We start from the raw sequence: 27742 nt of genomic DNA on the forward strand, positions 1-27742 counted from the left end.
GTAGCATTGTCAGACTCTTTTATAGATTTTAGGAGAACTAAAAAACTTTTTTTAAACTACGCACCCAAACAACTAGCGTTATACAAAAAAATGTAATTCATTGAGTAGTTAGGGCCCAGTAGACACGTGCACAAATGAGATTGCGATCATACATCTTCTCCCCAAATTAGGTAAATGTGATTCTAAAATGTAACTTGAATTGAATTCCTTTATAGCGATGAACTACTAACAAGTTTTTCAAATAAAGTTTTTCTCCTGGAGAATTATGCACTTCATATCCAAGAATATACTTTGTTAAAAAAGTTTTGAAAACTGCAGTAAAAAAAAGCTATTGAGAATGTGAAAAGTTAAGTTTGTCAGAGTGTTGCACATTTGAAACTTCTAAAAGCAAAGACAAGCTCAATATCTTTATGGTTAGCTAGGTAGACAGTCAGACAGAAAGGCAGAAAGAGAGATAAGACACACTACTGTGAAACTCAGATCAGAGCTGAAATTACAGCTGGTAGAAAAATATAAACATTTGCAGAAATGAAGTCACTGTCAGAAAACAGCAATCACATTTTATTTTTTATTTTTTTTATTTTTATGTGAGCACCACAAACTCGATATCATGCAGAGGTAAATTACAAAATCTTCCTAAAAATCCTGTTGTATCACCTCAACCAATGGTCAAGGCTTCCAATAGATTGGTTTCAAAGATTATTTTGCTACCCCTGGCTAGCTTCTAATCTTTCATCTCTAATATACACCGAAAACCCACAAATATGCGTACGCTATTTACATATCTTGATGGCTTTTAGTTATCTTTAGACACATGCATCAATGATTTTTGTTTTGTTTAGCAAATGGCTTTACTGGTCTCACTAAGTTCAAGTTCTGTATGTCTACACACGCATCATTTGGAGTGTAGAGCTTTTATGGGAGACCATTCATTGACATTATCTCTGTTGTTCCTCTCTGGTTGCTGGTGCATCTTTAGTCACCTGGTCTGTCCATGTTTATGCTCTTTGTTCCTCTGGTCTGACTCTCCTCCTGGCACCAGCTAGGGATAGAGACAACAGAAAGATCATCATACACTCAAATAATAGAAATAAAGTTCAAGTCAATGTTCAATGATAGGTGGTCATTCTCTTTCAATGGTCGCAATTAAAGATCCTCATAGGATGACATTACCCATCATTTGAATCCCCCAACACGGTCAAACAGTATGTTATGTTATCAAGGAATCATGTTTTACCTGGAATTTTCCTGCCAGTTACTCGTCTCGGGTTTCCCTCTGTGAAGACAAATTTAAACCTCAGTCATTATAGAACCTTATAGAACCCAAATGTTGGTCACTACAGAATCTTAAAGAACCTAAACCATAGTCATTATAGAACCCTACAGAACCAAACCTCTGCCACAATTGAACCCTACAGAATGCAAACTCCAGTCATAACAGAAAACATATCTTAATCACCTCAGATCCTTACAGAACCCAGTGGGGATGAGTAGAGTTTAGATGTGTCTCTTACCTTGGATGAACTTGGTGATTTTTTCAGAGTCCATGTCGAGCATTGAGGGGTTTCCCTCGATGGTGGTGATACGGGAGAAGTCAGCACCTACAGGAACGAGACAGGGATGTTACTGTATATGTCACAGATGGGACTATTATATATTCTAACGAAACAAGCAATTATGTTGGACAGTTGACTAATTCTGCCGACTATGCCAAATATCACAGGGTGGAAATGTAACAGTTAGATTGAATCTTGTTTGTCACTCAACCCAGATTCTAACAGAACCTGTCACATGTCTACCCAGTGACATGCATATATGTGATTTTCAATTTAACATTGCATTATTTCCTCTATATTAAGTTATCTATCTACAACCAAAGGGGTGATGTTACTGACCTTCCAGCTCAATGTTGGAGATACCACTGCTGGAGCCACTGCTGCTGGCCGAGTACTGAGGACCTGTGGATGACAACATATTGAAACATTACATCAGGCATCACATAGAAACATACTGTTTTCACAGAGTGGCAGATGTAAGAGTCATGATCTAGGGGTGACATAGAGTCAAGGGAATTCAGTACAACACATTAACATCTGTAGACCTGTGTCTCACCTCAGCAACCCAAACATTCACTTCTTTGTTTCATATAGTGCATCAATACACCGTTTAGCAACTATAGACCAAAACAGGTTAATTTAATATGTACCCAGTGTTCTTAAGACCTCATGGACAGGAGTCAAGAAAGACCTGTGTTTCTGTGAGGTACGTACCTGAGACCACTCTGGTAACTTTGGTGACCTTGGGCTCTCCCTCGATGACTCTAGTAACCTTGGTGAACTTTGGCTCGCCTTCAATGACTCTAGTCACCTAATAATCATAATCATGTATTAGATTTATATAACGCTTTCCCCGATGCTCAATGTGATTTGGTGGTTACATGGGTGGATACAATGGTTGAAACATGGTTTGTTACATTGGTGTTACCTTGGTGATGGTAGGCTGTCCCTCAATCACCCTGGTCACCTTGGTGATGGTAGGTTCCCTTTCGATAACCCTAGTCACATGGGTCACATCAGGCGCTTTAGAAAGAGAGAGAGGAAAACAAGTTTAACAACTGAAATAAATAACATCAAAAGCATCATTGAAGAACATGACGTTTCAACGGCAAACTAGTATGATCTGAAGGTCGGAATGAACTTAAAAACTACAGACTCCATGAACTACAGACATGTAGTGTGTCATTGGTTCCTCTACTCCTTGATTAAAATATTGTCTGTGTCGAATGAGACTGAAGCCCAACCTTTCATTGGCTTTAAAAGAATTCATATGACAGGAATATATTGCATAATCAAAGGACACGTGGATATGTGCTTTGCAGATACGTTCAGAGTAAAGGCTTTTTCTAAGACATCAGTTTTCCTCTCAGAATCTTGCCTGGAGATAATTGCATAAACAGTAACTTCAACTTCTGTGCATATTTCTCTTTCACATCAAGAATTAACCTTAAAAGTAAAATTCCAATAAAGAACGGTAATTTTATCCAGAACAGATAAAACCTTTCCAGGTGTCTGCTGCTATGGCAAGTCTTCTCTTGTTGCTGTCTGTACTGTAATTATCTGAACAACCACAATGGTTTTTCCTCTAGAACGTGGGTCATGAATCTCATGGAAGACAGAGATCCTCCTTATCTGAACTGTGCCAACTAGTCTATCAACTCTTGTAGCACAATGTCTTCAAGTCTTTCCAAGACTACCCATGATATATCATGTAAAATGAATTTACACTGAGTGTACAAAACATTAGGAACACCTGCTCTTTCCATGACATAGACAAACCAGGTGAATCCAGGTGAAACCTATGATCCCTTATTGATGTCATGTGTTAAATCCACTTCAATCAGTGTAGCTGAAGGGGAGGAGACAGCCACCAATTTGAGTTTGTCAAGAACTGCAACGCACTGGGTTTTTCACACTCAACAGTTTCCCATGTGTATCAAAAATGGTCCACCACCCAAAAGACATCCAGCCAAATTGATATAACTGTGGGAGTCACCATGGGCCAGCGTCCCTGTTGAATGATTTCGACACCTTTTAGAGTTCATGCACTGGTGAATTGAGGCTGTTCTGAGTGAAAAGGGGGTTCAACTCAATATTAGGATGGGTGTTCCTCATGCTTTGTACACTCAGTGTACTACACAATGCTAAGATGTATGTATGTACATTGTTTCAAGCCTTAAAAAAAATGTTAACCCCCTTTTCTCCCCAATTGTTAGTAATTACTATCTTGTCTCATGTCTGCAACTCCCGTACGGGCTCGGGAGAGACGAAGGTCAAAAGCCATGTGTCCTCTGAAACACAACCCAACCAAGCCGCCCTGCTTCTTAGCACAATGCAGATCCAACCCGGAAGCCATACATCCCGGTATTCCTACCGGCCAAACCCTCCCTAACCCGGACGACGCTTGGCCAATTGTGCATCACCCCACAGACCTCCTGGTTGTGACAGAACCTGGGCGCAAACCCAGGGCCTCGGGTGGCATAGCTAGCCCTGCGATGCAGTGCCCTAGACCACTGCGCCACCCGGGAGGCCCTCATTGGTTCGATCCTTTAACTGTAACTTACCTGACTCAATGACGCGGGTGACGATCGTCCTCTCTGAAGGAAACAGAAAACACACAGCAGTTAATCACAGGACAACAGCAAAGTTACAAATAGTTGCAACACAAAAAGGTACAGCAGACATCTAAGACTTGGACTGATACAGTTGTACTCACTCATGAATGTGAGAGGGATTTCCTTATATCTGTATCCTGACACAAACTGTGAATGAATAGAAAGAAGGATTAGAGGCTGTAAACCATATTACTGTAGGTCTGTGTACACATCGTTCTGCTCAACTCCAATGTGGTAGGTACTGTATTTGTTCAAGGCTTTACATAGTGTTTTGTCATCTTAAGGTAATTTTGTAACAAACACTTAGACGTTAATCTCATCTTGCTATCTCAGGGTTCTCCCTAATTCCTTTATGTGGGTGTGGCCTGGTACAGTACCTTGATCTCCATGTACTTGATGAGTCTTCTCAGCAGCCCCAGAAGGTCAGAGTTTCCAGCAGGCAGCTCTACAGGACAATACAGTACAGGGTGTTAGACATACTGGTAACACTTTATACTAGGGTACATACAGCACAGTACAGGGTGTAAGACATACTGGTAACACTTCATACTAGGGTACATACAGCACAGCACAGTACAGGGTGTAAGACATAGTGGTAACACTTCATACTAGGGTACATAAAGGTTACTGCCAAAGTAATGGAAACACTTGAGGAAATGAGGGATACAAGATATATTGAAAGAAGGTGCTTACACGCAGGTGTGGTTCCTGAGTTAATTAAGCAATTAACATACCATCATGCTTAGGTTCATGTATGAAAATGCTGGGCAGGCCATTATTTTGGCCAATATTTTTGCTACCATGGCTTTACCCCGATAGGATGACAATGTCCCATCCACAGGGCACAAGTGATCACTGAATTATTTGCTGCGCATGAAAACAATGTAAACCATATAGTATGGTTTACATGGCATAAAACCATGTTTGGGTTCATGGTGGCCTAACACCCTACACTTTGGCGTTTCCTTTATTTACATACTGGTAACACTTTACATTAGCGTACATACAGCACAACACAGGGTGTTAGCCGTACTGGTAACACTTTACATTAGCGTACATACAGCACAACACAGGGAGTTAGACGTACTGGTATCACTTTACATTAGCGTACATACAGCACAACACAGGGAATTAGACGTACTGGTAACACTTTACATTAGCGTACATACAGCACAACACAGGGAGTTAGACGTACTGGTAACACTTTACATTAGCGTACATACAGCACAACACAGGGAGTTAGACGTACTGGTAACACTTTACATTAGCGTACATACAGCACAACACAGGGTGTTAGACGTACTGGTAACACTTTACATTAGCGTACATACAGCACAACACAGGGAGTTAGACGTACTGGTAACACTTTACATTAGCGTACATACAGCACAACACAGGAAGTTAGATGTACTGGTAACACTTTACATTAGTGTACATACAGCACAACACAGGGAGTTAGACATACTGGTAACACTTTACATTAGCGTACATACAGCACAACACAGGGAGTTAGACGTACTGGTAACACTTTACATTAGCGTACATACAGCACAACACAGGGAGTTAGACGTACTGGTAACACTTTACATTAGCGTACATACAGCACAACACAGGGAGTTAGACGTACTGGTAACACTTTACATTAGCGTACATACAGCACAACACAGGGTGTTAGACGTACTGGTAACACTTTACATTAGCGTACATACAGCACAACACAGGGAGTTAGACGTACTGGTAACACTTTACATTAGCGTACATACAGCACAACACAGGGAGTTAGACGTACTGGTAACACTTTACATTAGCGTACATACAGCACAACACAGGGAGTTAGACGTACTGGTAACACTTTACATTAGCGTACATACAGCACAACACAGGGAGTTAGACGTACTGGTAACACTTTACATTAGCGTACATACAGCACAACACAGGGAGTTAGACGTACTGGTAACACTTTACATTAGCGTACATACAGCACAACACAGGGAGTTAGACGTACTGGTATCACTTTACATTAGCGTACATACAGCACAACACAGGGTGTTAGACGTACTGGTAACACTTTACATTAGCGTACATACAGCACAACACAGGGAGTTAGACGTACTGGTATCACTTTACATTGGCGTACATACAGCACAACACAGGATGTTAGACGTACTGAACCACTTAGCACTGCTAAATATATATAATATATCAAAAAATGATTCCCTGCACAGTGCGTCTTTCAACACATGACAATTTAATCAGGGTATAATTTGTTTCTCCAACAGAGGAGCTGGCATTCAGAGAGGTTTGAGTCAGTCTTACCTCCGGGGTATAGGAGGGTTTTGACAAAGTGAATGACTCCGTTAGTGGCCATGATATCATTTTCAGGGACCTCAATAGTGTTCACTCTAATTGTGTTGTTAGCCTGGAGGAGAGGAGTAGAGGGGATTAAGATACAAACACTGATGGGATGATTACAGATAAGACAGCCACAATGAGATGAGTTATGAGTACCAGCTGGTAATGTGCCATATGTCTCTCAATTAGGTTGGCATTTACTTTTTCCACATTTTGTTACGTTACAGCCTTTTTCTAAAACGGATTAAAGACATTTTGTTCCTCATCAATCTACACAAAATACCCCATAATGACAGAGCAAAAACGGGTTTTTAGAAGTTTTTGCAAATGTATTAAAAAAGATCGACACACAACACCCCATAATGACAAATTTAAAAAAAAAGGTGTTAGAAATTTTTGCAAATAAAAAACAGAAATACCTTATTTACATAAGTATCCAGACCCTTTGCTATGAGACTCTAAATTGAGTTCAGGTGCATCCTGTTTCCATTGACCATTATTGAGATGTTTCTATAACTTGATTGGAGTCCACCTGTGGTAAATTCAATTGATTTGATATGATTTAAAAAGGCACACATCTGTCTATATAAGGTCCCACAGTTGACAACGCATGTCAGAGCAAAAACCAAGCCATGAAGTTGAAGCAATTGTCCGTATAGCTTCAAGACAGGATGGTGTCGAGGCACAGATCTGGTGAAGGGTAGAAAAAACTGCAGCATTGAAGGTCCCCAAGAACACAGTGGCATCCAGCATGAAATGGAAGAAGTTTGGAACCACCAAGACTCTTCCTAGAGCTGGCCGCCCGGCCAAACTGAGCAACAGGGGGAGAAGGGCCTTGGTCAGGAAGGTGACCAAGAATCTGATGGTCACTCTGACAGAGCTGCAGAGTTTCTCTGTGGAGATGGGAGAACCTTCCAGAAGGACAACCAGCACTGCAGCACTCCACCAATCAGGCCTTTATGGTAGAGTGGCCAGACAGAAGCCACTCATCAGTAAAAGGCACACGACAGCCCGCTTGGAGCCAAAAAGCACCTAAAGGACTCTCAGATGATGAGAAACAAAATTCTCTGGTCTGATGAAAACAAGATTGAACTCTTTGGCCTGAATGCCAAGCGTCACGTCTGGAGCAAATCAGACACCGCTCATCACCTGGCCAATACCACCCCTACGGTGAAGCATGGTGGTGGCAGCATCATGCGGTGGGGATGTTTTTCAGCGGCAGGGACTGGGAGACTAGTCAGGATCGAGGGAAAGATGAACAGAGCAAAGTACAGAGAGATCCTTGATGAAAGCCTGCTCCAGAGCACTCGGGAAATCAGACTGGGGCGAAGGTTCACCTTCCAACAGGACAACAATCCTAAGCACACAGCCAAGACAATGCAGGAGAGGCTTTGGGACAAGTCTCTGAATGTCCTTGAGTGGCCCAGCCAGAGCCCGGACTTGAACCCGATCAAACATCTCTGGAGAGACCTGAAAATAGCTGTGCAGCGATGCTCCCCATCCAACCTGACAGAGCTTGAGAGGATCGAGGCTGTAATCGGCGCCAAAGGTTCTTCAAAAAAGTACTGAGTAAAGGGTCTGAATACTTTTTACTTTCTTCTTATTTTTTTTAAATATAAATTTGGGGTATTGTTTGTAAACTGGTGTGGAAATAAAACAATTTAATACATTTTAGAATAAGGCTTTAACGTAAGAAAATGTTGAAAAAGTGAAAGGTTCTGAATACTTTCTGAATGTAGTTAAGCTACAGAACATTTGCAACAGTCAGTGTTTGGGAGTAGTGAACTACATGTAACTACATTTTGCAATAACTTGGTGGTAGTTAAACTAAATTCAAATCTACGTAGTGTTTTCAGTAGTCAATTACTTTTTCACCATGTAGCGATGTAGGTAACTACTATAACTACTAACACATTACTTTTTTGGCAAAAATAAAATATGGGTGAAGTAGGCAAGAATTTACTTAATTTTTGGCATTAGACATGACTAATTCTTGCTTGAAGCGTTGTTTTTGTGTTTAATGGGCTAACTTAAACATGCTGTTAACATAAGGTCAAAGTAATGTGTTCTTGCAATTTGTAGTCTATGACATTTCAGATTTTTTATCACAGAGTAGTTTGGATATAGTGCACTACTTTTTCAAGGTAACGTTAGTTCACTAAACTATATTTTTTAAGGGTAGCTTTAGTATAGCTTAACTTCTGTAAAGTCATTGGTAGCAGTGGAATGCAACTGTCTGTTTTTGGGTAAAATGTAATCTAAACTAAATCATGAATATTCTGCACAACAAACATCCAGAGACCTCACATGGCTTTCTGCTTTATTTTAAGAAAGGACATGTTTTTATCGTCTTAGAATATGATCCTAAGGACACTGCTGTAACACAACTTAAAAGCTAAGAATAAAATTAACCCAAAATGAAAATAGTAAATACCTTTGCAAAATCCTAAATCTTGTCAGAATGCTGAATTATGTTGGGGAAGTTGCCTCTGGGGAAGTTCATCCAACAAATGCGGTTCTGGTTTCTTATTCATCATATGAGTGTTATTTTAGACGTTCTCTTTTCCCAAACATGTTTAAGTGTTATATATGTGTTCCAAGAAGTTTCAGTCATCTCACATAAGGAAGTGGATGGCTGATCTCTCTTTTGCAAATTTCAAGGACAGTTTCTACTTTTAGGAACATCGGATAAAACAGAGACTTTCTGACTAGAACCTTGTTCTAGTCAAAGTCAAGGTTTACTGCTAACCTACCCATGGGAAACTGCTGCTCCAGTTTCACGGTCTGCCTACTTGATAGGAGCAAACTCTTAGCCATAACTCCTAGTTTAAACTTTTGTTGACATTGCATTGCATCTTGATGACAAATTGGATTCTCCGGTTGTTAGTAATACCCTTGCTGTCTCTGCCTGGCCGGTTCCCCTCTTTCCACTGGGATTCTCTGCCTCTAACCCTATTACAGGGGGATCAGGATGAGAGTCTCTTGATTCACTGTAAAAACATTGTATAATCTCTTCAGGATCTTTGTGATACATGCTTGATTTTGTTGCAGCCATGATGCCATGATTTCTTATATTTACAGCCCTGTTGAGTGTTGAGAGGTTTGGACTCACATGCAGCACTCGGAGGTTGTTTCCCTGCAGAGACTTGAGGAGGTTGGTCACCCCAGTCTCCAAACCTCCGCCGATGAACACTCCGTTACTGAAGTGGTAGAGCAGGATGGTACGCAGGGCGTTCATATTACCTGGCCAGAACAGACAGGGTTTTAGATGGAAGATGATGGATCCATAGTACATATCGTACATACATCTACTAACTCTAAGACTTATGGATGTTCCTTTGACATAGCTTGTAGCTATGGTAGCTATGGTTAAGGTCAGCAGTTTTTCCTGACCACCACGATGTGGCCTGACAAGAAAAACCTCTGGCTCTGATATTTGTTTGAGAGACTGAGACAGACTAACAGGGACGGAGAGAGAGGGAGAGTCTGAGAGATGAACCAACCTCTGAGCAGAGCCATGTCACTGTCGCTGACACCAGCGAAGGCCTCATCACTAGGAGCGAACAGAGTGTATTCTCCTTCCTGTTTGAGCAGGTCAGTCAGACCAGCCATCTCCATCAGTGACAGGAAGATCCTACAACCAAAACATGATGAAGGAAACAGTTACCTGGCTCTCATGACAACCACTGAGGGTAGATATAACTGGTGCCAGTGTGATAGCTTAGCATATAGAACTCATTCCTGAACTTGTCTCTGACTGGGCTTTAACCAGGGTTCTCTACCTTACCAACACATGTGACCGCCCGTACGCACCGATTGAGCTATAGAAAAGGATCCTCTTCAGTGATGAGATCCTTTGGTATTAATTAGATGGAAAGATCACTTGCAAGAGTGATCTTACATGATCACTCTTGTACATGATTTGGAAAGAAGTTGGCCCACTGGTCTGTATAAACTCTTAGTACATTTCCCAGCCTGCTCCCCAGTCTGTATAAATTTGATTGAACTCTGTCTGATTAGTGAACTCTCTGACTCTCTGGCTATTGGGTTGGCTAAAGAACATCCTTTCTCAAGCAGGAGTAGGGGGTGAGACTGGATTGTACTCCAAATCCAACACTGTTTAATATACAATATATTCATGAGTTGGCCACAAAATCGGAACAATCTTCATCTGCCCCTTGATCCTTCAACTAGTCTGATCTCAGATCTGTATGAGCTTGAGCTAACTTATCTGACTATTTCATTGGCTGAAGCTCATACAAATGTGGGACCAGGCTAAAGCACACACAGTCTATAAGTCCACAAGCAGCTTACTTGAATCCTCCGTTGTCAGTGAGGATCTGGAACATGGTGGCCTCAGCTGGCTTCATCAGAGTCTTCATCAGGTGGAGGGCTCCGTTACTGCCCTCCTTGCTGCCACGCACCAGGCAGGAGTTCTCTATGCACACCGCCTACAGACAGACAGGACACAGGGTATACAGGTTAAAGAACCACCGAAGTGAAAACTTTTTTTTATCCTAATGATGTAACTCTCGTCCTAATATTTTAGCAAAATTATGACCTATGTGGGCATTTTGGTATGCTAGCATAAGCACCTAACTCGTTAGCTAGCCAGATAGTTAGCTAGCTAGGCTAATTGGTTCTCTAGACAGCTAACTTCTTTTTTGAGCATCTTTAAAACTGAAATTTGAGTTGGAACATCTGCTGAAGTAGCCCGTAATAAGACATGGAAATGAATAGTCTACTAGCTACTGAATTAACAGACTCTTAGTCAGTCCAGTAGATGGATAGCCCAGTGAAAAGGATATGTGTTGTATGGCAGACAGCCATTGTGTTTGACCAGCTGTTCAGAGACAAGAGATGGACTTGCACGCACGCACACATGCACACACCCACACACACACACACACATTTGTATACTCACACAAACTCTCTCTCTCACAAACACACACATACTGTATGCACACGCATACCAGCACACACACTCAAACACACACACACACAAACACACACACACAGAAACTCACTGTGCGATAGATGAAGACTCTGAGGAACTTCCCGGCGATAGTCTCCAGGCGCTGTCCGTTGTACAGCTGTCCCAGAGTGATCTTCTCCTTCAGGATATGGTTCTCCAGAATCACCTTCAGAAAGCTCTGGTCAATGGCCATCACCTCATCTGGTGGATGAGATATTTCATATAGATACATTGTAAGAGGTCAAAAGATTACATTAATTAAATCTGTTTGTAAACAACACGTTTTTCAGAAACTAGCCCCAATTCTGCAAGAATGGAGATAGAAGTTATTCCCAGGACCTTCACCTCCACTGGGTGGATGGTATAAATGATACATATAAACATGGTAAACTTCTCTATTAAAGAAAACCCAGATGTGTAGACAACTCTGGAAGGGTGATATACATGGAATATGCAGTGGGGAGAACAAGTATTTGATACACTTCCGATTTTGCAGGTTTTCCTACTTACAAAGCATGTAGAGGTCTTTAATTGTTATCATATGTACACTTCAACTGTGAGAGATGGAATCTAAAACAAAAATCCAGAAAATCACATTGTATGATTTTTAAGTAATTAATTTGCATATTATTGCATGATATAAGTATTTGATCACCTACCAACCAGTAAGAATTCCGGCTCTCACAGACCTGTTAGTTTTTCTTTAAGAAGCCCTCCTGTTCTCCACTCATTACCTGTATTAACTGCACCTGTTTGAACTCGTTACCTGTATAAAAGACACCTGTCCACACACTCAATCAAACAGACTCCAACCTCTCCACAATGGCCAAGACCAGAGAGCTGTGTAAGGACATCAGGGATAAAATTGTAGACCTGCACAAGGCTGGGATGGGCTACAGGACAATAGGCAAGCAGCTTGGTGAGAAGGCAGCAACTGTTGGTACAATTATTAGAAAATGGAAGAAGTTCAAGATGACGGTCTATCACCTTCGGTCTGGGGCTCCATGCAAGATCTCACCTCGTGGGGCATCAATGATCATGAGGAAGGTGAGGGATCAGCCCAGAACTACACGGCAGGACCTGGTCAATGACCTGAAGAGAGCTGGGACCACAGTTTTCAAAGAAAACCATTAGTAACACACTACGCCGTCATGGATTAAAATCCTGCAGTACATGCAAGGTCAAGCCAGCACATGTCCAGGCCCATCTGAAGTTTGCCAATGACCATCTGGATGATCCAGAGGAGGAATGGGAGAAGGTCATGTGGTCTGATGAGACAAAAATAGAGCTTTTGGGTCTAAACTCCACTCGCCGTGTTTGGAGGAAGAAAAAGGATGAGTACAAGCCCAAGAACCCCATCCCAACCATGAAGCATGGAGGTGGAAACATCATTCTTTGGGGATGCTTTTCTGCAAGGGGACAGGACGACTGCACCGTATTGAGGGGAGGATAGATGGGGCCATGTATCGTGAGATCTTGGCCAACAACCTCCTTCCCTCAGTAAGAGCATTGAAGATGGGTCGTGGTTGGGTCTTCCAGCATGACAACGACCAGAAACACACAGCCAGGGCAACTAAGGAGTGGCTCCGTAAAAAACATCTCAAGGTCCCTGCTGCAGTGTGTGCAATTCTGGTCAAGAACTACAGGAAACATATGATCTCTGTAATTGCAAACAAAGGTTTCTGTACCAAATATTAAGTTTGGCTTTTCTGATGTATCAAATACTTATGTCATGCAATAAAATGCAAATGAATTACTTAAAAATCATACAATGTGATTTTCTGGATTTTTGTTTTAGATTTCGTCTCTCACAGTTGAAGTGTACCTGTGATAAAAAAATGACAGATCTCTACATGCTTTGTAAGTAGGAAAACCTGCAAAATCAGCAGTGTATCAAATACTTGTTCTCCCCACTGTATATACAGTACAGTATATACTACATAGTTATTAGCATACTTAATAAAGTACAGCCAAATGCAGGGGATCTTGCGGTATTGGGCAAAACTCAGACATGTACAGATCAAAAGATTACAATACATCTGTTTTTAAACAATACGTTTTCTAGGAGCTAGCCCAAATTCCGCAAAAATGTAGATCAAATGTTTTCCTAGGACGAAGACCATAAAAAAGTTCAATTGTGATTATTATCGTCATTATGAGTCATAATATAGGTTAATGATGCAGTCTGCTGGTCTAGTCAATTGTAAAACGTCAACCTTATTTTCCAGGAAATCTCCCGGGTTCTGTAGCTTCCCCACAGACAGATTGATCAGCCACATTGTAACAGTGTCTGTGTCACAAATTGCACCTTATTCCCTTATTCCCATAGGGCTCTGGTCAAAGGTAGTGCACTACTGTATATACGGAATAGGGTGCCATTTGGGACACAGACAGTGACTGTTCCAGTCTGCATTACCCGTACCTAATATGCTGATATCCCGCCGGGAGAAGAGCTACCTCCTCCAGAGAGGAAACTATGTCTCTAATAACAGAGGACGTTTTAACAAGTGCTGTCTGAGATACAGAGCTGTTCTGTTCTGTACAGTACCGTACGTCGACAATGGGTCTAAATTAGAGAACAGTTTAGTGGAGGAATTTATAAGCCATAACTCAGCTATTCCAGCCTGGGACTCCTTCCTTGCCTGGAGCATGCAGCAGGCTAGTGTATCATACTACTGATTAATATACTTCGGTTCAGTTTATCACACATGAGTTACAAATGTTGGATTCAGGTAGGAAATATCTCTCCCCACGCCTTGTGAGGTCTAGAATGTTCCTATGCTGTGTGTGTGTATGTGTGTGCGCAGTGGTAATTATGTATTCTTAGGGTTAAAGCTCCAGCTATTAATCATTCCAGCACTCTTCCCTCAGGAGACCAGTATGCAGTATGTATAGTATACTGCTCACTAGTGAGTCCACATGACAGCAAGACTAATGTCACAGTTTGGAGCTCAGTGTGCATTACCCACCTGTTGAGAGGAGAGAAAGAAGGAGAGGAGTGATAAAGTAGTGACAGAGGAGATATAGAGAGGAGGAGGGGGACAGAGAGAGGAGCTAGAGAGAGGAAGAGGGGGACAGAGAGAGGAGGAGAGGGACAGAGAGAGGAACAGAGAGAGGAGCTAGAGAGAGGAAGAGGGGGACCACGAGAGGAGCTATAGAGAGGAAGAGGGGGACAGAGAGAGGAGCTAGAGAGAGGAAGAGGGGGACAGAGAGAGAAGCTAGAGAGAGGAGGAGGGGGACAGAGAGAGGAGCTAGAGAGAGGAGGACGGGGACAGAGAGAGGAGCTAGAGAGGAAGAGGGGGACAGAGAGAGGAGCTATAGAGAGTAAGAGGGGGTCAAAGAGAGGAGCTAGAGAGAGGAAGAGGGGGACAGAGAGAGGAGCTAGAGAGAGGAGCTAGAGAGAGGAAGAGGGGGACAGAGAGAGGATCTAGAGAGAGGAAGAGGACCAAGAAAGGAAAGAGTTCAGGACGTTCAAGAGTATTTAAGGGGAACGAGGGGTGCGTTACAGACAGAATTGAGCGGGTCGATGATGTGTACTCACCGGTGAAGACAGAATTGAGCGAGGCCATGATGTGTACTCACCAGTGAAGACAGAATTGAGCAAGGCCATGATTAGTACTCACCAGTGAAGACAGAATTGAGCGGGTCCATGATGTGTACTCACCAGTGAAGACAGAATTGAGCGAGGCCATGATGTGTACTCACCAGTGAAGACAGAATTGAGCGAGGCCATGATGTGTACTCACCAGTGAAGACAGAATTGAGCGGGTTCATGATGTGTACTCACCAGTGAAGACAGAATTGAGCGAGGCCATGATGTGTACTCACCAGTGAAGACAGAATTGAGCGGGTCCATGATGTGTACTCACCAGTGAAGACAGAATTGAGCAAGGCCATGATGTGTACTCACCAGTGAAGACAGAATTGAGCGGGTCCATGATGTGTACTCACCAGTGAAGACAGAATTGAGCGGGTCCATGATGTGTACTCACCAGTGAAGACAGAATTGAGCGGGTCCATGATGTGTACTCACCAGTGAAGACAGAATTGAGCGGAGCCAGTAGTGTGTATTCTGCCTCAGCTGCCATGGCTGCAGACAGACCCAGCTCTGACACCATGTCACTGAAGGTGGACTGGGAAGGGGTGAGCAGCTCCATCACCTGCTTGGCTTAGAGGACACAGACAACACCATTAAAAACTTCTCTACCACTGAAAGATCAACACTTCTACACTTATTCAGAGTTTTCAGATTTGATCTTAATCTTGCCGTCATTGCGTCATTGTTTCCATCTATTTGCCTATGTGTATGGCTGACTTGTATAATAGTGTAACAGCAAAGGGAGATTTAAATAAAGGTGGTGTGTATTTCGTGAAAACAGTTCATGCCATTTACAGTCCAACAAATAAATGCAAATGCAAAAACACAAACTGTGTGTTCGGAGCACAGCTCTGAAATTAAAGCACTATACAAATGACATGTATAATTATTAGGTGGGTCAAGATGGGGGAGCTAACCTGAGTCAGGCATGAGGACCTCGTCGATGAGGTGGATGACTCCGTTGGCGGTGACAATGTCTTTCTTCAACACCATTTTGATGCCGTTGACCGTCAGGCTGTCCCCGTCACAGCCAATCTCGATGTTGTGGCCTTCCAGGGTCTCAAAGGTCTGGCCGGACATGATTCCCTCTGAACACTGGACAGAGTTTAGCATGTGGAAGTTCAGCAGCGCTGGAGGGAGAGGAGAGAGGAGAGAGGAGAGAGGAGAGGAGAAAAGTGTCAATCGGTCCCACAAACTCAGATACTCCTACATACAGTATATCCTTATTGATTTCATTTGGTTGGGTTACTACATTACGGACTAGACTGGACCAGCATCCCGGGAAAAGTGATATGTGTTTGACTTCATGTACTGTACTAGCCAGTCGTCATTTTAATCCTAAATAACATAAAATTCACCATCAAAACCTGTCAGTTTAAGCTAGAGATATTTTGCATTGGCTGCGTCTCACATTTGTCGGCCTTCCACGTCTGAGGTGAAAGGTGGCCGAGCTACAGTGGTGTTTGGCAGAGCTACTCATGAGACATCCCGAAAAACGGTCTTCTCATGAATACATCCTGCTGGACACGTCTGAAGTCGGTAACGCTGATCTGCCAACTTCTGTCTGTAGCGTCCCAACCTTTTGGGCTACAAACTAGTTTGACCTCACTGTGGAAAGGGGAGACACTCGTTTTACTCTACATCCTTCACAAGTGTCACAGGGTTCTTCTGAAGGTAACCAATACAAATGAATGGTAGTAGAGGTGCCTATGCATGGGATTATGTCATTTCCAGCATGGCTTCAGAATAGCAAATGAATCACAGGTTATGTCCCAAATGGCAACCTATTCTCCATTAAACAATTAAGTAACTTAGTGTGATTGTTTTCGAGCAAGAACTTTGCTAGAACTGTCTGTGAGTGGTTTGAGTGGGGAGGGAAAAACTTAAAATGAGCTGTTATTGGCAGAAAGGTTTGGAACTCTCTTTCTTGTTGGTCTATTAGCTAATTTAGCTCATGGTGATGTCATGATGGAAGGCCAAAACTCCCTCCCACCAAAACTTGCAGAAACTTCAGGCGGTCGTTTCAAACAACTCTAAAGGGTCAGATACATTGGGAAATCTGACTGCCAATGGGTACTTTGCACCTCTGCCTAGTGTTGACAGTTAACTTTTTGTTGTTCACATTGAACATTTTGAACATTTTGGCCATGTTCTGTTATAATCTCCACCCGGCACAGCCAGAAGTGGACTGGCCATCCCTCATAGCCTGGTTCCTCTCTAGGTTTCTTCCTAGGTTCTGGCCTTTCTATGGAGTTTTTCCTAGCCACCGTGCTTCTACACCTGCATTGCTTGCTGTTTGGAGTTTTAGGCTGGGTTTCTGTACAGCACTTTGTGACATCAGCTGATGTAAGAAGGGCTTTATAAATAAATTTGATTGATTGATTGAGTTTACCTCCGATTTGCTTCGTTTAAATACTCCAGGCCATAAGGTGGCAGTAACTTTTTTTGGCTTGTGCATGCTGGAAATAATGTAAGATAACTAGCAAGCTGCGCTAATGGGTCATCACTAGTTCCCAGAGCCACAAAGTCATAAACCCCGCCTATTTCCACAATTTCTCTTCGTAAAATGTGATTTTAAACCTAATCTTAACCACACTGCTAACCTTTTGCCTAACCCTAAACATAAATAAAGACCAAAATGCAAATGTTTGTTTTCATACATTTTTACGATATAGCCAATAGTAAGAACCGCGCTAATGTTGTTGCTAGCTAGAATTTGTAGTAAGCCCTTGTTGATACTAACCAGATGGCCACAACTAAATGACTAGTGTAGATAGCAACATAAGTAAACCACAATTTATTCATTTTTTGAACGAAGCAGCTGCCTGTTAGGTTTCGAGATTCGGTGGAGTAGCTACTGCATGTTGTGCTAAATGGAGATGCTAACCGTTTAGCTAACGTTAGCTAACAAAATACTGTATATGGAAATATACACTCAGTGGACAGTTTATTAGGTGCACCACCCCATTCACGGAAATAGTTTGTTCCTACAGACAGTGAGTCATGTGGCCGTGGCTTGCTATATGAAGCAAGCAGACAGGCATCAAGGCATTCAGTTACTATTCGATTGAACGTTAGAATGGGCAAAACAAGTGACCTAAGCGACTTTGAACGTGGTATGATTTTCAGTGCCAGGTGCGCCGGTTCCAGTATCTCAGAAACGGCCTAGGGTTTGGAGACAATGGTGCGACAAACAAACGCACAACTCGACGGCCCTTGTCACCGATTGGCTATTGCAGACCAGGTTCCACTTCTATCAGCTTAAAACAAGAAGTGGCTCCAGTGGACACGCCATCATCAACACTGGATAATTGAGGAGTGGAAAAGCATTGCCCGGTCCGGTGAATCCCGGTTCTTGTTGCCTCATGCTGATGGCAAAGTCAGGATTTGGCACAAGCAGCATGAGTCCATGACACCATCCTGCCTGATGTCAATGATACAGGCAGGCTGGTGGCGGTAGTGTAATGGTGTGGGGAATGTTTTCCTGGCACACGTTATGTCCCTTGATACGAATTGAACAACTTTTTAGACCCGGTACTAGATGGGTTTAGGTAATAAACTGGCCACTGAGTGTATATAAAACACAGGAAATATTGTTTTGGACTGCACTGGGCCTTTAGGTGCTCAACTTTTGACCAGATCCTTATGGGCCCTGGTCAAAAGTAGTGCACTAAGTAGGGAATCAAGTGCCATATGGGACGCAGACTATGAAACTCAGGAGACCTGGAGATCCCTTAGATCCCTTGGGTCCTGGTGTTGGGAGACTAGTGAGTGCAGGGAGAAGGTTTTACTACTCTGTTAGACTGTGTGTGAAGTGACGGGATCTCACAGCTCAGGGACGTTAGGGATCATCACCCCACTGCCAACCATCCTAATGCTCTGAAGCTTCTGAACCTTTCCAGTCCCAACCCTTTGACTGGGATGTGTCCCAAAATTACACCCTATTCTCTAAATAGTGCACTACTTTTGACCAGAGCTGTATGAGGTAGGGAATGTAGGGAATAGGTTGCGATTTCGGACACAGGCAGAGCCAGCTGCTTTCTGCTTCCTGCCCTGTGGTGTTTAGCACCATAAGAACGACACCTTTTTGGAAATATTTTTGAACAAGTTAGCGTGTTTTATTATGGGAGTGCCACCCAGACATAAATTATAGTGTGACGGTAAATGTTTAGATTGTAAACTCGTCAAATTCTCTACTAAAAAGCTTCACCATATGAAAGTGTATGTCTCAAAAGCCATTATTTCGTAGGCCATATGTGATCCAACTTCTGAAACAAGAGCTCTTTTCTTTTTCATTACTCACTCTCACAACTGTGGTGAACGCTCAGTTTGCCAACTGCCTGAGGATTACAAATCCACAGCACAGACTGTAACTAGTTGGCTCCATTTTTTTGAGTATGAAAAAGCGCTTACATGGAAAACCTCTGCGGTTACTCAGCCCTGCAAACATGGCGAGCGGGAACCATTGAGTTCCTTTTCCTGCACCTTCATCTCATTAAACACGGATATGGCCTGAGGGTGGAGATCTATATAAAGTCTCTATGTCTCCCCTCTGATTTAAAGTACCCTCCTGTGAGCTGGTCTCTGTATTTCTAGAAGGCATTCCAGAGAGGTGATGGGAACTCTGAAGCCTGGCCCAGCGGTTTGGTTTACCTTGGAGGACACCCTTGTCACCCATCAGTCGTTGAAGTACGTCTGAGTCCAGCTTCGCGAAGGCTTCGTTGGTGGGGGCGAACAGGGTGTACTGGCCTGGTTGTCCCAGCTTGTCCAGCAGGCCTGAGGCCAGAGCCACTTCCTGTAGTGAGAAAACACATCATATCATATGACATATGCTCCATTTATACTGTATGAATCGGTAAATCGAATAAAATAGAATGAAAAAGAATGAAAGAAGAAGAAAAATAGAATGAAAAAGACAAGAGGAGAAGAGAAAAGGAGAAAAAAAGAGAAAAGATATAGGTGAAAAAGGTAAGAAAGGAAAGGTAGGAAAGTAAAGGTAGAAAAGGAAAGGTAGAAAAGGAAAGGTAGGAAAGGAAAGGTAGGAAAGTAAAGGTAGAAAAGGAAAGGTAGAAAAGGAAAGGTAGAAAAGGAAAGGTAGGAAAGGAAAGGTAGGAAAGGAAAGGTAGGAAAGGAAAGGTAGGAAAGGAAAGGTAGAAAAGGAAAGGTAGGAAAGGAAAGGTAGGAAAGGAAAGGTAGAAAAGGAAAGGTAGAAAAGGAAAGGTAGGAAAGGAAAGGTAGAAAAGGGCAAAAAGAGAAGACTTACACTGAGAGTGGTGAGGTCATCGTCAACCTCGATGACATCCTGGATGGTGTTGCCCACGGCAGTGATGACGCGGTCGATGATGTGCACCACCCCGTTGGTGGCAACCTGGTTGCCATGGATAATCCTGGCACAGTTCACCGTCACGATCTTCATACATAACAACACACCACATAGGACATGCACAGCACAGTCAGTATCTGCACACAACAAACAAAAGCATACTGTCCATAACTCTCCAATGTGCACTCAACACAGCCTTCAACAACTAACTACCTGCACACAATAAAGCCTTAGCTTTCCATGATGGCAACTTTCCTATCTCATGGCATGGAAATCATCAGATTTCCAATAAATTCAATGGGCGCTGGTCAAAATAGTGCACTAAAAATGGAGTAGGGTGCCATTTGGGATGCAGGAGATGATGATGTGTAGGTCTAGTGGGATGCTCACCCCGTTAGAGTAGTGGTTGATGTAGAGTCCCAGGTCGTTGTACATGGAGTCGACCACCAGGCCATTCTTCAAGTCTTTGGTCAGCAGGCGTTTGTTAGCCATGTGGTAGTGCAGAGCATTGTACAGCTCAATGTTCACGTTGCTCACCAACGCGCTACGCACTTCCTGTTAAAGAAATGCAGCATAGAAAGGCTTAAGATAACATAAATGCTAAACATAAAATGATGACAAAGATTTACAGCAACCTACTGTAGGGTTCAAGTCAATCAACCACACATTCTGGTGTTTTATGCTGTAGCTCTTTTAAATGGTCACATTACGAGCACAGAATGGTTTTGGCACTGAAAAACCTAAAACTATCGCTGGTGGATTCAACTGATTGTCTGACTTGGAATTTTCCAGCTGTAAGAGATGACACCTATCCTGACTTACCTCATCTAACAAGTCCCAGGCATCGTTGCTGGGAGCGAAGAAGGTGTATGACCCAGATCCCTCTATCTCCTCTCGTAGCTTGGAGATGTGAGAGTATTCCTGGGTGGAGATGGCCTTGACCAGGCCCAAGGTACCATACACATTGTCTATAGGGGCCACTGTGGAACAGGGAATAGAAGGTACCATGATGATTGCATCTCCCTACATACCGGGGTAATCCCAAATGGTATCCTATAACCTATACAATTCACTACTTTTGACCAGAGCCCTAAAGTAGTGCAGTACATAGGGAATAGGGGGGCATTTGGGGTGCACACAAGTCTCATTGAAACAACTCTAACAACCCTAAAGAACCCCAAAAACAGACAGATGAAGATAAAAGGAAACATGCAGGGGTAGGACGATGTGCCAGCGGAATCTTTATGTTGGTGTGGCATTGTGACTCGTGAATTTAATGAGAAAACGTAATACCCCTTGGCATGTCTTCATTGAACCTCTTGTTTAACCTTTGAAGTACACTATAACATTAAGTGCACTACAAAAATACACTGCGTATCTTGTACCCTATAACATTACATATGCTGTAACTGTCAAGCCCTGGTCTATATTTATTATGTTATATTAATTTATTTAGTCAGGCCAGGGTGTGACATGGGTTTATTTGTAGTGTGTTTCGTCTTGGGGTTGTGTGGGGTGTATAGATTAGTCTATGGCTGCCTGAGGCGGTTCTCAATCAGAGTCAGGTGATTATCGTTGTCTCTGATTGGGAACCATATTTAGGTAGCCTGGGTTTCACTGTGTGTTTGTGGGTGATTGTTCCTGTCTCTGTGTTTGTTGCACCAGTCAGGGCTGTTTCGGTTTTCGACGTTTATTGTTTTGTATTGTTTGTGTTCTTCATTATTAAAGATGTATCGAACGAACCACGTTGCATTTTGGTCCGATCCTTGTTCCACCTCTTCTTCAGAGATTGAGGTGGAGGAAAGCCGTTACAGAATCACCCACCACAAACGGACCAAGCAACGTGTCAACAGGCAGGAGCCACAGGAGAAGCAACAAAGGCAGCAACAGCGATCACAGGACTTCAGGACTTGGGAGGAGAAATTGTTCGGAGAAGGACCCTGGGATCAGCCTGGAGAATATCGCCGCCCCAAAGAAGAACTGGAGGCAGAGAGAGCTGAGAGGCGCTGGTATGAAGAGGCAGCGCGGCGACGTGGATGGAAGCCCGAGAGTCAGCCCCAAAAAAGTTCTTGGGGGGGGGGGGCTCAGGGAGAGCGTGGCAGAGTCAGGAGTCAGACCTGAGCTCACTCTCCCTGTTTATTGTGAGGAGCCAAGGAGGAGGCCAGAACCGGTGTTGGAGGTGAGCGAAGCAGAGACTGTGAAGGAGTTAATGGGGAAATTGGAGGAGAGAGAAATGAGGGAGTTGCTGTGTTGGTGCTTTTTGCATGGAATTCGCCCAACGGAACGTGTCAGGGATTTAATGGCACCTGGGTCAGCGCTCCATACTTGTCCTGAGGTGCGTGTTTGTCGGCTGGGGAAGTTGGTGCCAGCCTCACGCACCAGGCCTCCTGTGCACATCCCTAGCCTTGCACGTCCTGTGCCAACACTGCTCTCAAGATCTCCAGTACGCCTTCACGGTCTAGCCCATCCTGTGCCACCTCCACACACCAGCCCTCCGGTGGCAGCTCCCCGCCCAGGCTTCCTGTGCGTATCCTCAGCCCAGTACCATCAGTGCCAGCACCACGCATCAGGCCTACAGTGCGCCTCGCCTCTCCTGCGCTGCCGGAGCCTCCCGCCTGTTCAGCGCTGTTGGAGCCTTCCTCCTCTCCTGCGCTGCTGGAGTCTCCCGCCTGTTTAGCGCTGCCAGAGCCTTCCGCCTCTACAGCGTTGCCGGAGTCTCCTGCCCGTTTAGCGCAGCCAGAGCTGCCAGTCTGCATGGAGCAGCCAGAGCTGCCAGTCTGCATGGAGCAGCCAGAGCTGCCAGTCTGCATGGAACAGCCAGAGCTGCCAGTCTGCATGGAGCAGCCAGAGCTGTCAGTCTGCATGGAGCAGCCAGAGCTGCCAGTCTGCATGGAGCAGCTAGAGCTGCCAGTCTGCATGGAGCAGCCAGAGCTGCCAGTCTGCATGGAGCAGCCAGAGCTGCCAGTCTGCATGGAGCAGCCAGAGCTGTCAGTCTGCATGGAGCAGCCAGAGCTGCCAGTCTGCATGGAGCAGCCAGAGCTGCCAGTCTGCATGGAGCAGCCAGAGCTGCCAGTCTGCATGGAGCAGCCAGAGCTGCCAGTCTGCATGGAGCAGCCAGAGCTGCCAGTCTACATGGAGCAGCCAGAGATGTCAGTCTGGTGGAGCAGCCAGAGCTGCCAGTCTGCATGGAGCTACCAGTCTGCATGGAGCTGCCAGTCTGCAAGGAGCTGCCAGTCTGCAAGGAGCTGCCAGTCTGCATGGAGCTGCCAGTCTGCAAGGAGCTGCCAGTCTGCAAGGAGCTGCCAGTCTGCAAGGAGCTGCCAGAGCTGTTAGTCTGCATGGAGCAGCCAGAGCTGTCAGTCTGCAAGAAGCAGCCAGAGCTGTCAATCTGCATGGAGCAGCCAGAGCCGTCAGTCAGCATGAAGCAGCCAGAACCGTCAGTCTGCCAGGATCCGCCAGTCAGCCAGACTCTTCCAGATCTGCCAGTCAGCCAGACTCTTCCAGATCTGCCAGTCAGCCAGACTCTTCCAGATCTGCCAGTCAGCCAGACTATTCCAGAACTGCCAGTCAGCCAGACTCTTCCAGATCTGCCAGTCAACCAGACTCTTCCAGATCTGCCAGTCAGCCAGACTCTTCCAGATCTGCCAGTCAACCAGACTCTTCCAGATCTGCCAGTCAGCCAGACTCTTCCAGATCTGCCAGTCAGCCAGACTCTTCCAGATCTGTCAGTCAACCAAACTCTTCCAGATCTGCCAGTCAACCAGACTCTTCCAGATCTGCCAGTCAACCAGACTCTTCCAGATCTGCCAGTCAGCCAGACTCTTCCAGATCTGCCAGTCAACCAGAATCGTCCAGATCTGCTAGTCAACCAGACTCTTCCAGATCTGCTAGTCAACCAGACTCTTCCAGATCTGCTAGTCAACCAGACTCTTCCAGATCTGCTAGTCAACCAGACTCTTCCAGATCCGCTAGTCAACCAGACTCTTCCAGATCCGCCAGTCAGCCAGGATCTGCCAGAACTGCCAGCCAGCCAGGATCTGCCGGATTCAACTGCCTGGCTGGGCTTCCTCTCAGTGCTGGGGTTCCTCTCAGTGCTGGGCTTCCTCTCAGTGCTGGGCTTCCTCTGTCTCGAGCTGCCCCTCTGTCCCGAGCTGCCTCTCAGTCCCGAGCTGCCTCTCAGTCCCGATCTGCCCCTCTGTCCCGAGCTGCCCCTCTGTCCCGAGCTGCCCTTCTTTCCCGAGCTGCCCCTCTGTCCCGAGCTGCCCCTCAGTCCAGTGGGGTTCTGGGTGAGGACTACTAGGCCATGGTCGGCGGCGAGGGTGGACAATCCTAGGACGCGAGGAGGGGGGACTAAGACATTCATAGAGTGGGTTCCACGTCCCGAGCCGGAGCCGCCGCCATGGACAGGCACCCACCCGGACCCTCCCTATTGTTTTGATGTGCGTCCGGGAGTCCGCACCTTAGGGGGGTTCTGTCATGCCCTGGTCTATATTTATTATGTTATATTCATTTATTGAGTCAGGCCAGGGTGTGACATGGGTTTATTTGTAGTGTGTTTCGTCTTGGGGTTGTGTGGGGTATATAGATTAGTCTATGGCTGCCTGAGGCGGTTCTCAATCAGAGTCAGGTGATTATCGTTGTCTCTGATTGGGAACCATATTTAGGTAGCCTGGGTTTCACTGTGTGTTTGTGGGTGATTGTTCCTGTCTCTGTGTTTGTTGCACCAGTCAGGGCTGTTTCGGTTTTTGACGTTTATTGTTTTGTATTGTTTGTGTTCTTCATTATTAAAGATGTATCGAACGAACCACGTTGCATTTTGGTCCGATCCTGGTTCCACCTCTTCTTCAGAGATTGAGGTGGAGGAAAGCCGTTACAGAATCACCCACCACAAACGGACCAAGCAACGTGTCAACAGGCAGGAGCCACAGGAGAAGCAACAAAGGCAGCAACAGCGATCACAGGACTTCAGGACTTGGGAGGAGAAATTGTTCGGAGAAGGACCCTGGGATCAGCCTGGAGAATATCGCCGCCCCAAAGAAGAACTGGAGGCGGAGAGAGCTGAGAGGCGCTGGTATGAAGAGGCAGCGCGGCGACGTGGATGGAAGCCCGAGAGTCAGCCCCAAATATTTCTTGGGGGGGGGCTCCTGTCTCTGTGTTTGTTGCACCAGTCAGGGCTGTTTCGGTTTTCGACGTTTATTGTTTTGTATTGTTCGTGTTCTTCATTATTAAAGATGTATCGAACGAACCCCGTTGCATTTTGGTCCGATCCTTGTTCCACCTCTTCGTCAGAGAGGGAGGTGGAGGAAAGCCATTACAGTAACCGACTGTAGCTACATACCTGCAGGACATCCTTTCATTCCGTCCAGCTTCATGTACCCTGGACAGCACTCATACAGCACCGTCCTATAGACAGAGAGACACAGATCGACTAAGCTCAGAGACATAGACAATGTACCACAGACAGATCACGCATAAACAGATCACTCGTACAGCACCAGCACCGTCCTACAGATAGAGAGACACAGATAGACCAAGATCAGAGACATAGACAATGTACCACAGACAGATCACGCATAAACAGATCACTCGTACAGCACCAGCACCGTCCTACAGATAGAGAGACACAGATAGACCAAGTTCAGAGACATAGACAATGTACCACAGACAGATCACGCATAAACTCATACAGCACCGTCCTACAGACATAGAGACACAGACACGTCATGTTTAGGGACAGATCACTCATACAGCACCGTCCTACAGACATAGAGACACAGACACGTCATGTTTAGGGACAGATCACTCATACAGCACCGTCCTACAGACAACACAGGGACACACACATTAGAGACAGAAAGGAGGGAGAGATGGAGACATCCCACACAGATCACGCTTTAGAGACAGAGACGACACACAGACACAGACAGATAGACAGGTCACAAGCTAGGTACAGAGACATACCCTATCCTCTGTTTGAATATTCAGAGTCGGGGTACATAAACAGTGATCCCCACATCCCATGTAATTACAGTGTTCTAGAAGGTCTTTCAGTACAACAGAGCACATCGTATATTTATCCTGGAGTTCATCCTAGTATATTTCAGCTGAATCATCACTAATGTCTTTATAGAAAGGCTGTTTCATGCTCCTGTGTGTGGGTATGTGTGTGTGAGTTCAGATGTTTCCACATGGTCCTCATTATCTGTTTTATTACCCATAAGGCCATGTGGTCCCAGGGCCCAGGCCAGCACGCCTCCAGGGTAAAGCTACCACATTGTATGCATAAACAATGTCTGCCTCCAGAATGGCACCTTATTCCATATATAATGCACTTTGTAAGGAATAGGGTACCATTTACCAAGGACCCTGCCCCTTTGCAACTAAACTATTAGTCTCGCCTTCTAGTCCATGAATCAGCCTTGGTTAAGCTCTAAGACATTATGCTTTGGGTCTTGAAGTAGCACGTTGCAATCAAATCCATAAGCAGTCGGAAACCTTGGTTATGAAATTTAACCTTTCAACTCCCTCATTTACCACAAACTATTGAATGGGCGGTGTGGAAACTGAAACAGACTCACTCATTAGAAATGACTTGGGGGGGAAATGATGGGAGGAAATGGCACTGTAATCTTTCATATAAATTAAACAGCTTTTAAAATCCATCGTAATCACAGAGACACAAACACAGAACAGGCCTCATCAGGTTTTCAGAGGCTCTTTAATTAAACTCCATGACATTACAACCCAGCTAACAACAAACATTCCCTCAACTTTAAGTCATTAACCCTCTAGAGTAGCCTTCCCCAAACTCGGTCCTCAGAATCCCAAAGGGAACACGTTTTGGTTTTTGCCCTAACAGTATACAGATGATTTAAATGATCAAAGCCTGATGATTAGTTGATTATTTGAATCAGCTGTATAGTGCTAGGACAAAAACCTAAATGTGCACCCCTTGGGGTCCCAAGAAGAGAGTTTGTTCTGAAATGTTTGTCCTATATCTGAGAGATACAGTACAAGAAAGATCAGGAAACTATATATACATTTCTTTTACATGTATTCAACCCCTTATTTTAGGCACTGAACTATCTCCATATATATACTGAACACAAATACAAATGCAAAATAAAACAATTTCAAAGGTTTTACTGTTACAGTTCATATAAAGAAATCAGTCAATTTAAATAAATTCATTAGGCCCTGATCTATGGACTGATTACACATGACTGGGAATATAGATATGCATCTGTTGATCACAGATACAGTAAAAACAAAAGGTAGGGGCATGGATCAGAGCATCCCAAACAAGCTCAAAGGGTGACATGT

At 44.4% G+C, this 27742-nt stretch overlaps 1 protein-coding gene across 1 annotated transcript in view; it reads right to left on the reverse strand.

Annotated features, from left to right (window-relative positions):
- Nucleotides 1–554: 554 nt before the first annotated feature.
- Nucleotides 555–27742, reverse strand: part of LOC135546371 (periostin-like) — a 49134-nt gene continuing 21946 nt past the window's right edge. The window contains exons 3-23 of the mRNA XM_064974732.1: nt 25758–25822; nt 21242–21399; nt 20810–20974; nt 20360–20506; nt 19750–19891; nt 16014–16226; nt 15532–15666; nt 11551–11699; nt 10838–10974; nt 10027–10157; nt 9636–9766; nt 6488–6590; nt 4549–4616; nt 4273–4318; nt 4121–4153; nt 2485–2579; nt 2271–2367; nt 1896–1958; nt 1515–1601; nt 1238–1276; nt 555–1042 (exon numbers count right to left, since the gene is read on the reverse strand). Coding sequence (XP_064830804.1) covers nt 999–1042; nt 1238–1276; nt 1515–1601; nt 1896–1958; nt 2271–2367; nt 2485–2579; nt 4121–4153; nt 4273–4318; nt 4549–4616; nt 6488–6590; nt 9636–9766; nt 10027–10157; nt 10838–10974; nt 11551–11699; nt 15532–15666; nt 16014–16226; nt 19750–19891; nt 20360–20506; nt 20810–20974; nt 21242–21399; nt 25758–25822 — 2248 coding nt within the window. The 3' untranslated portion in view covers nt 555–998. The remainder of the gene's footprint in view (nt 1043–1237; nt 1277–1514; nt 1602–1895; nt 1959–2270; nt 2368–2484; nt 2580–4120; nt 4154–4272; nt 4319–4548; nt 4617–6487; nt 6591–9635; nt 9767–10026; nt 10158–10837; nt 10975–11550; nt 11700–15531; nt 15667–16013; nt 16227–19749; nt 19892–20359; nt 20507–20809; nt 20975–21241; nt 21400–25757; nt 25823–27742) is intronic.

This window comes from Oncorhynchus masou, chromosome 9, assembly GCF_036934945.1.
Source record: "Oncorhynchus masou masou isolate Uvic2021 chromosome 9, UVic_Omas_1.1, whole genome shotgun sequence".
Lineage (NCBI taxonomy): Eukaryota > Metazoa > Chordata > Actinopteri > Salmoniformes > Salmonidae > Oncorhynchus > Oncorhynchus masou.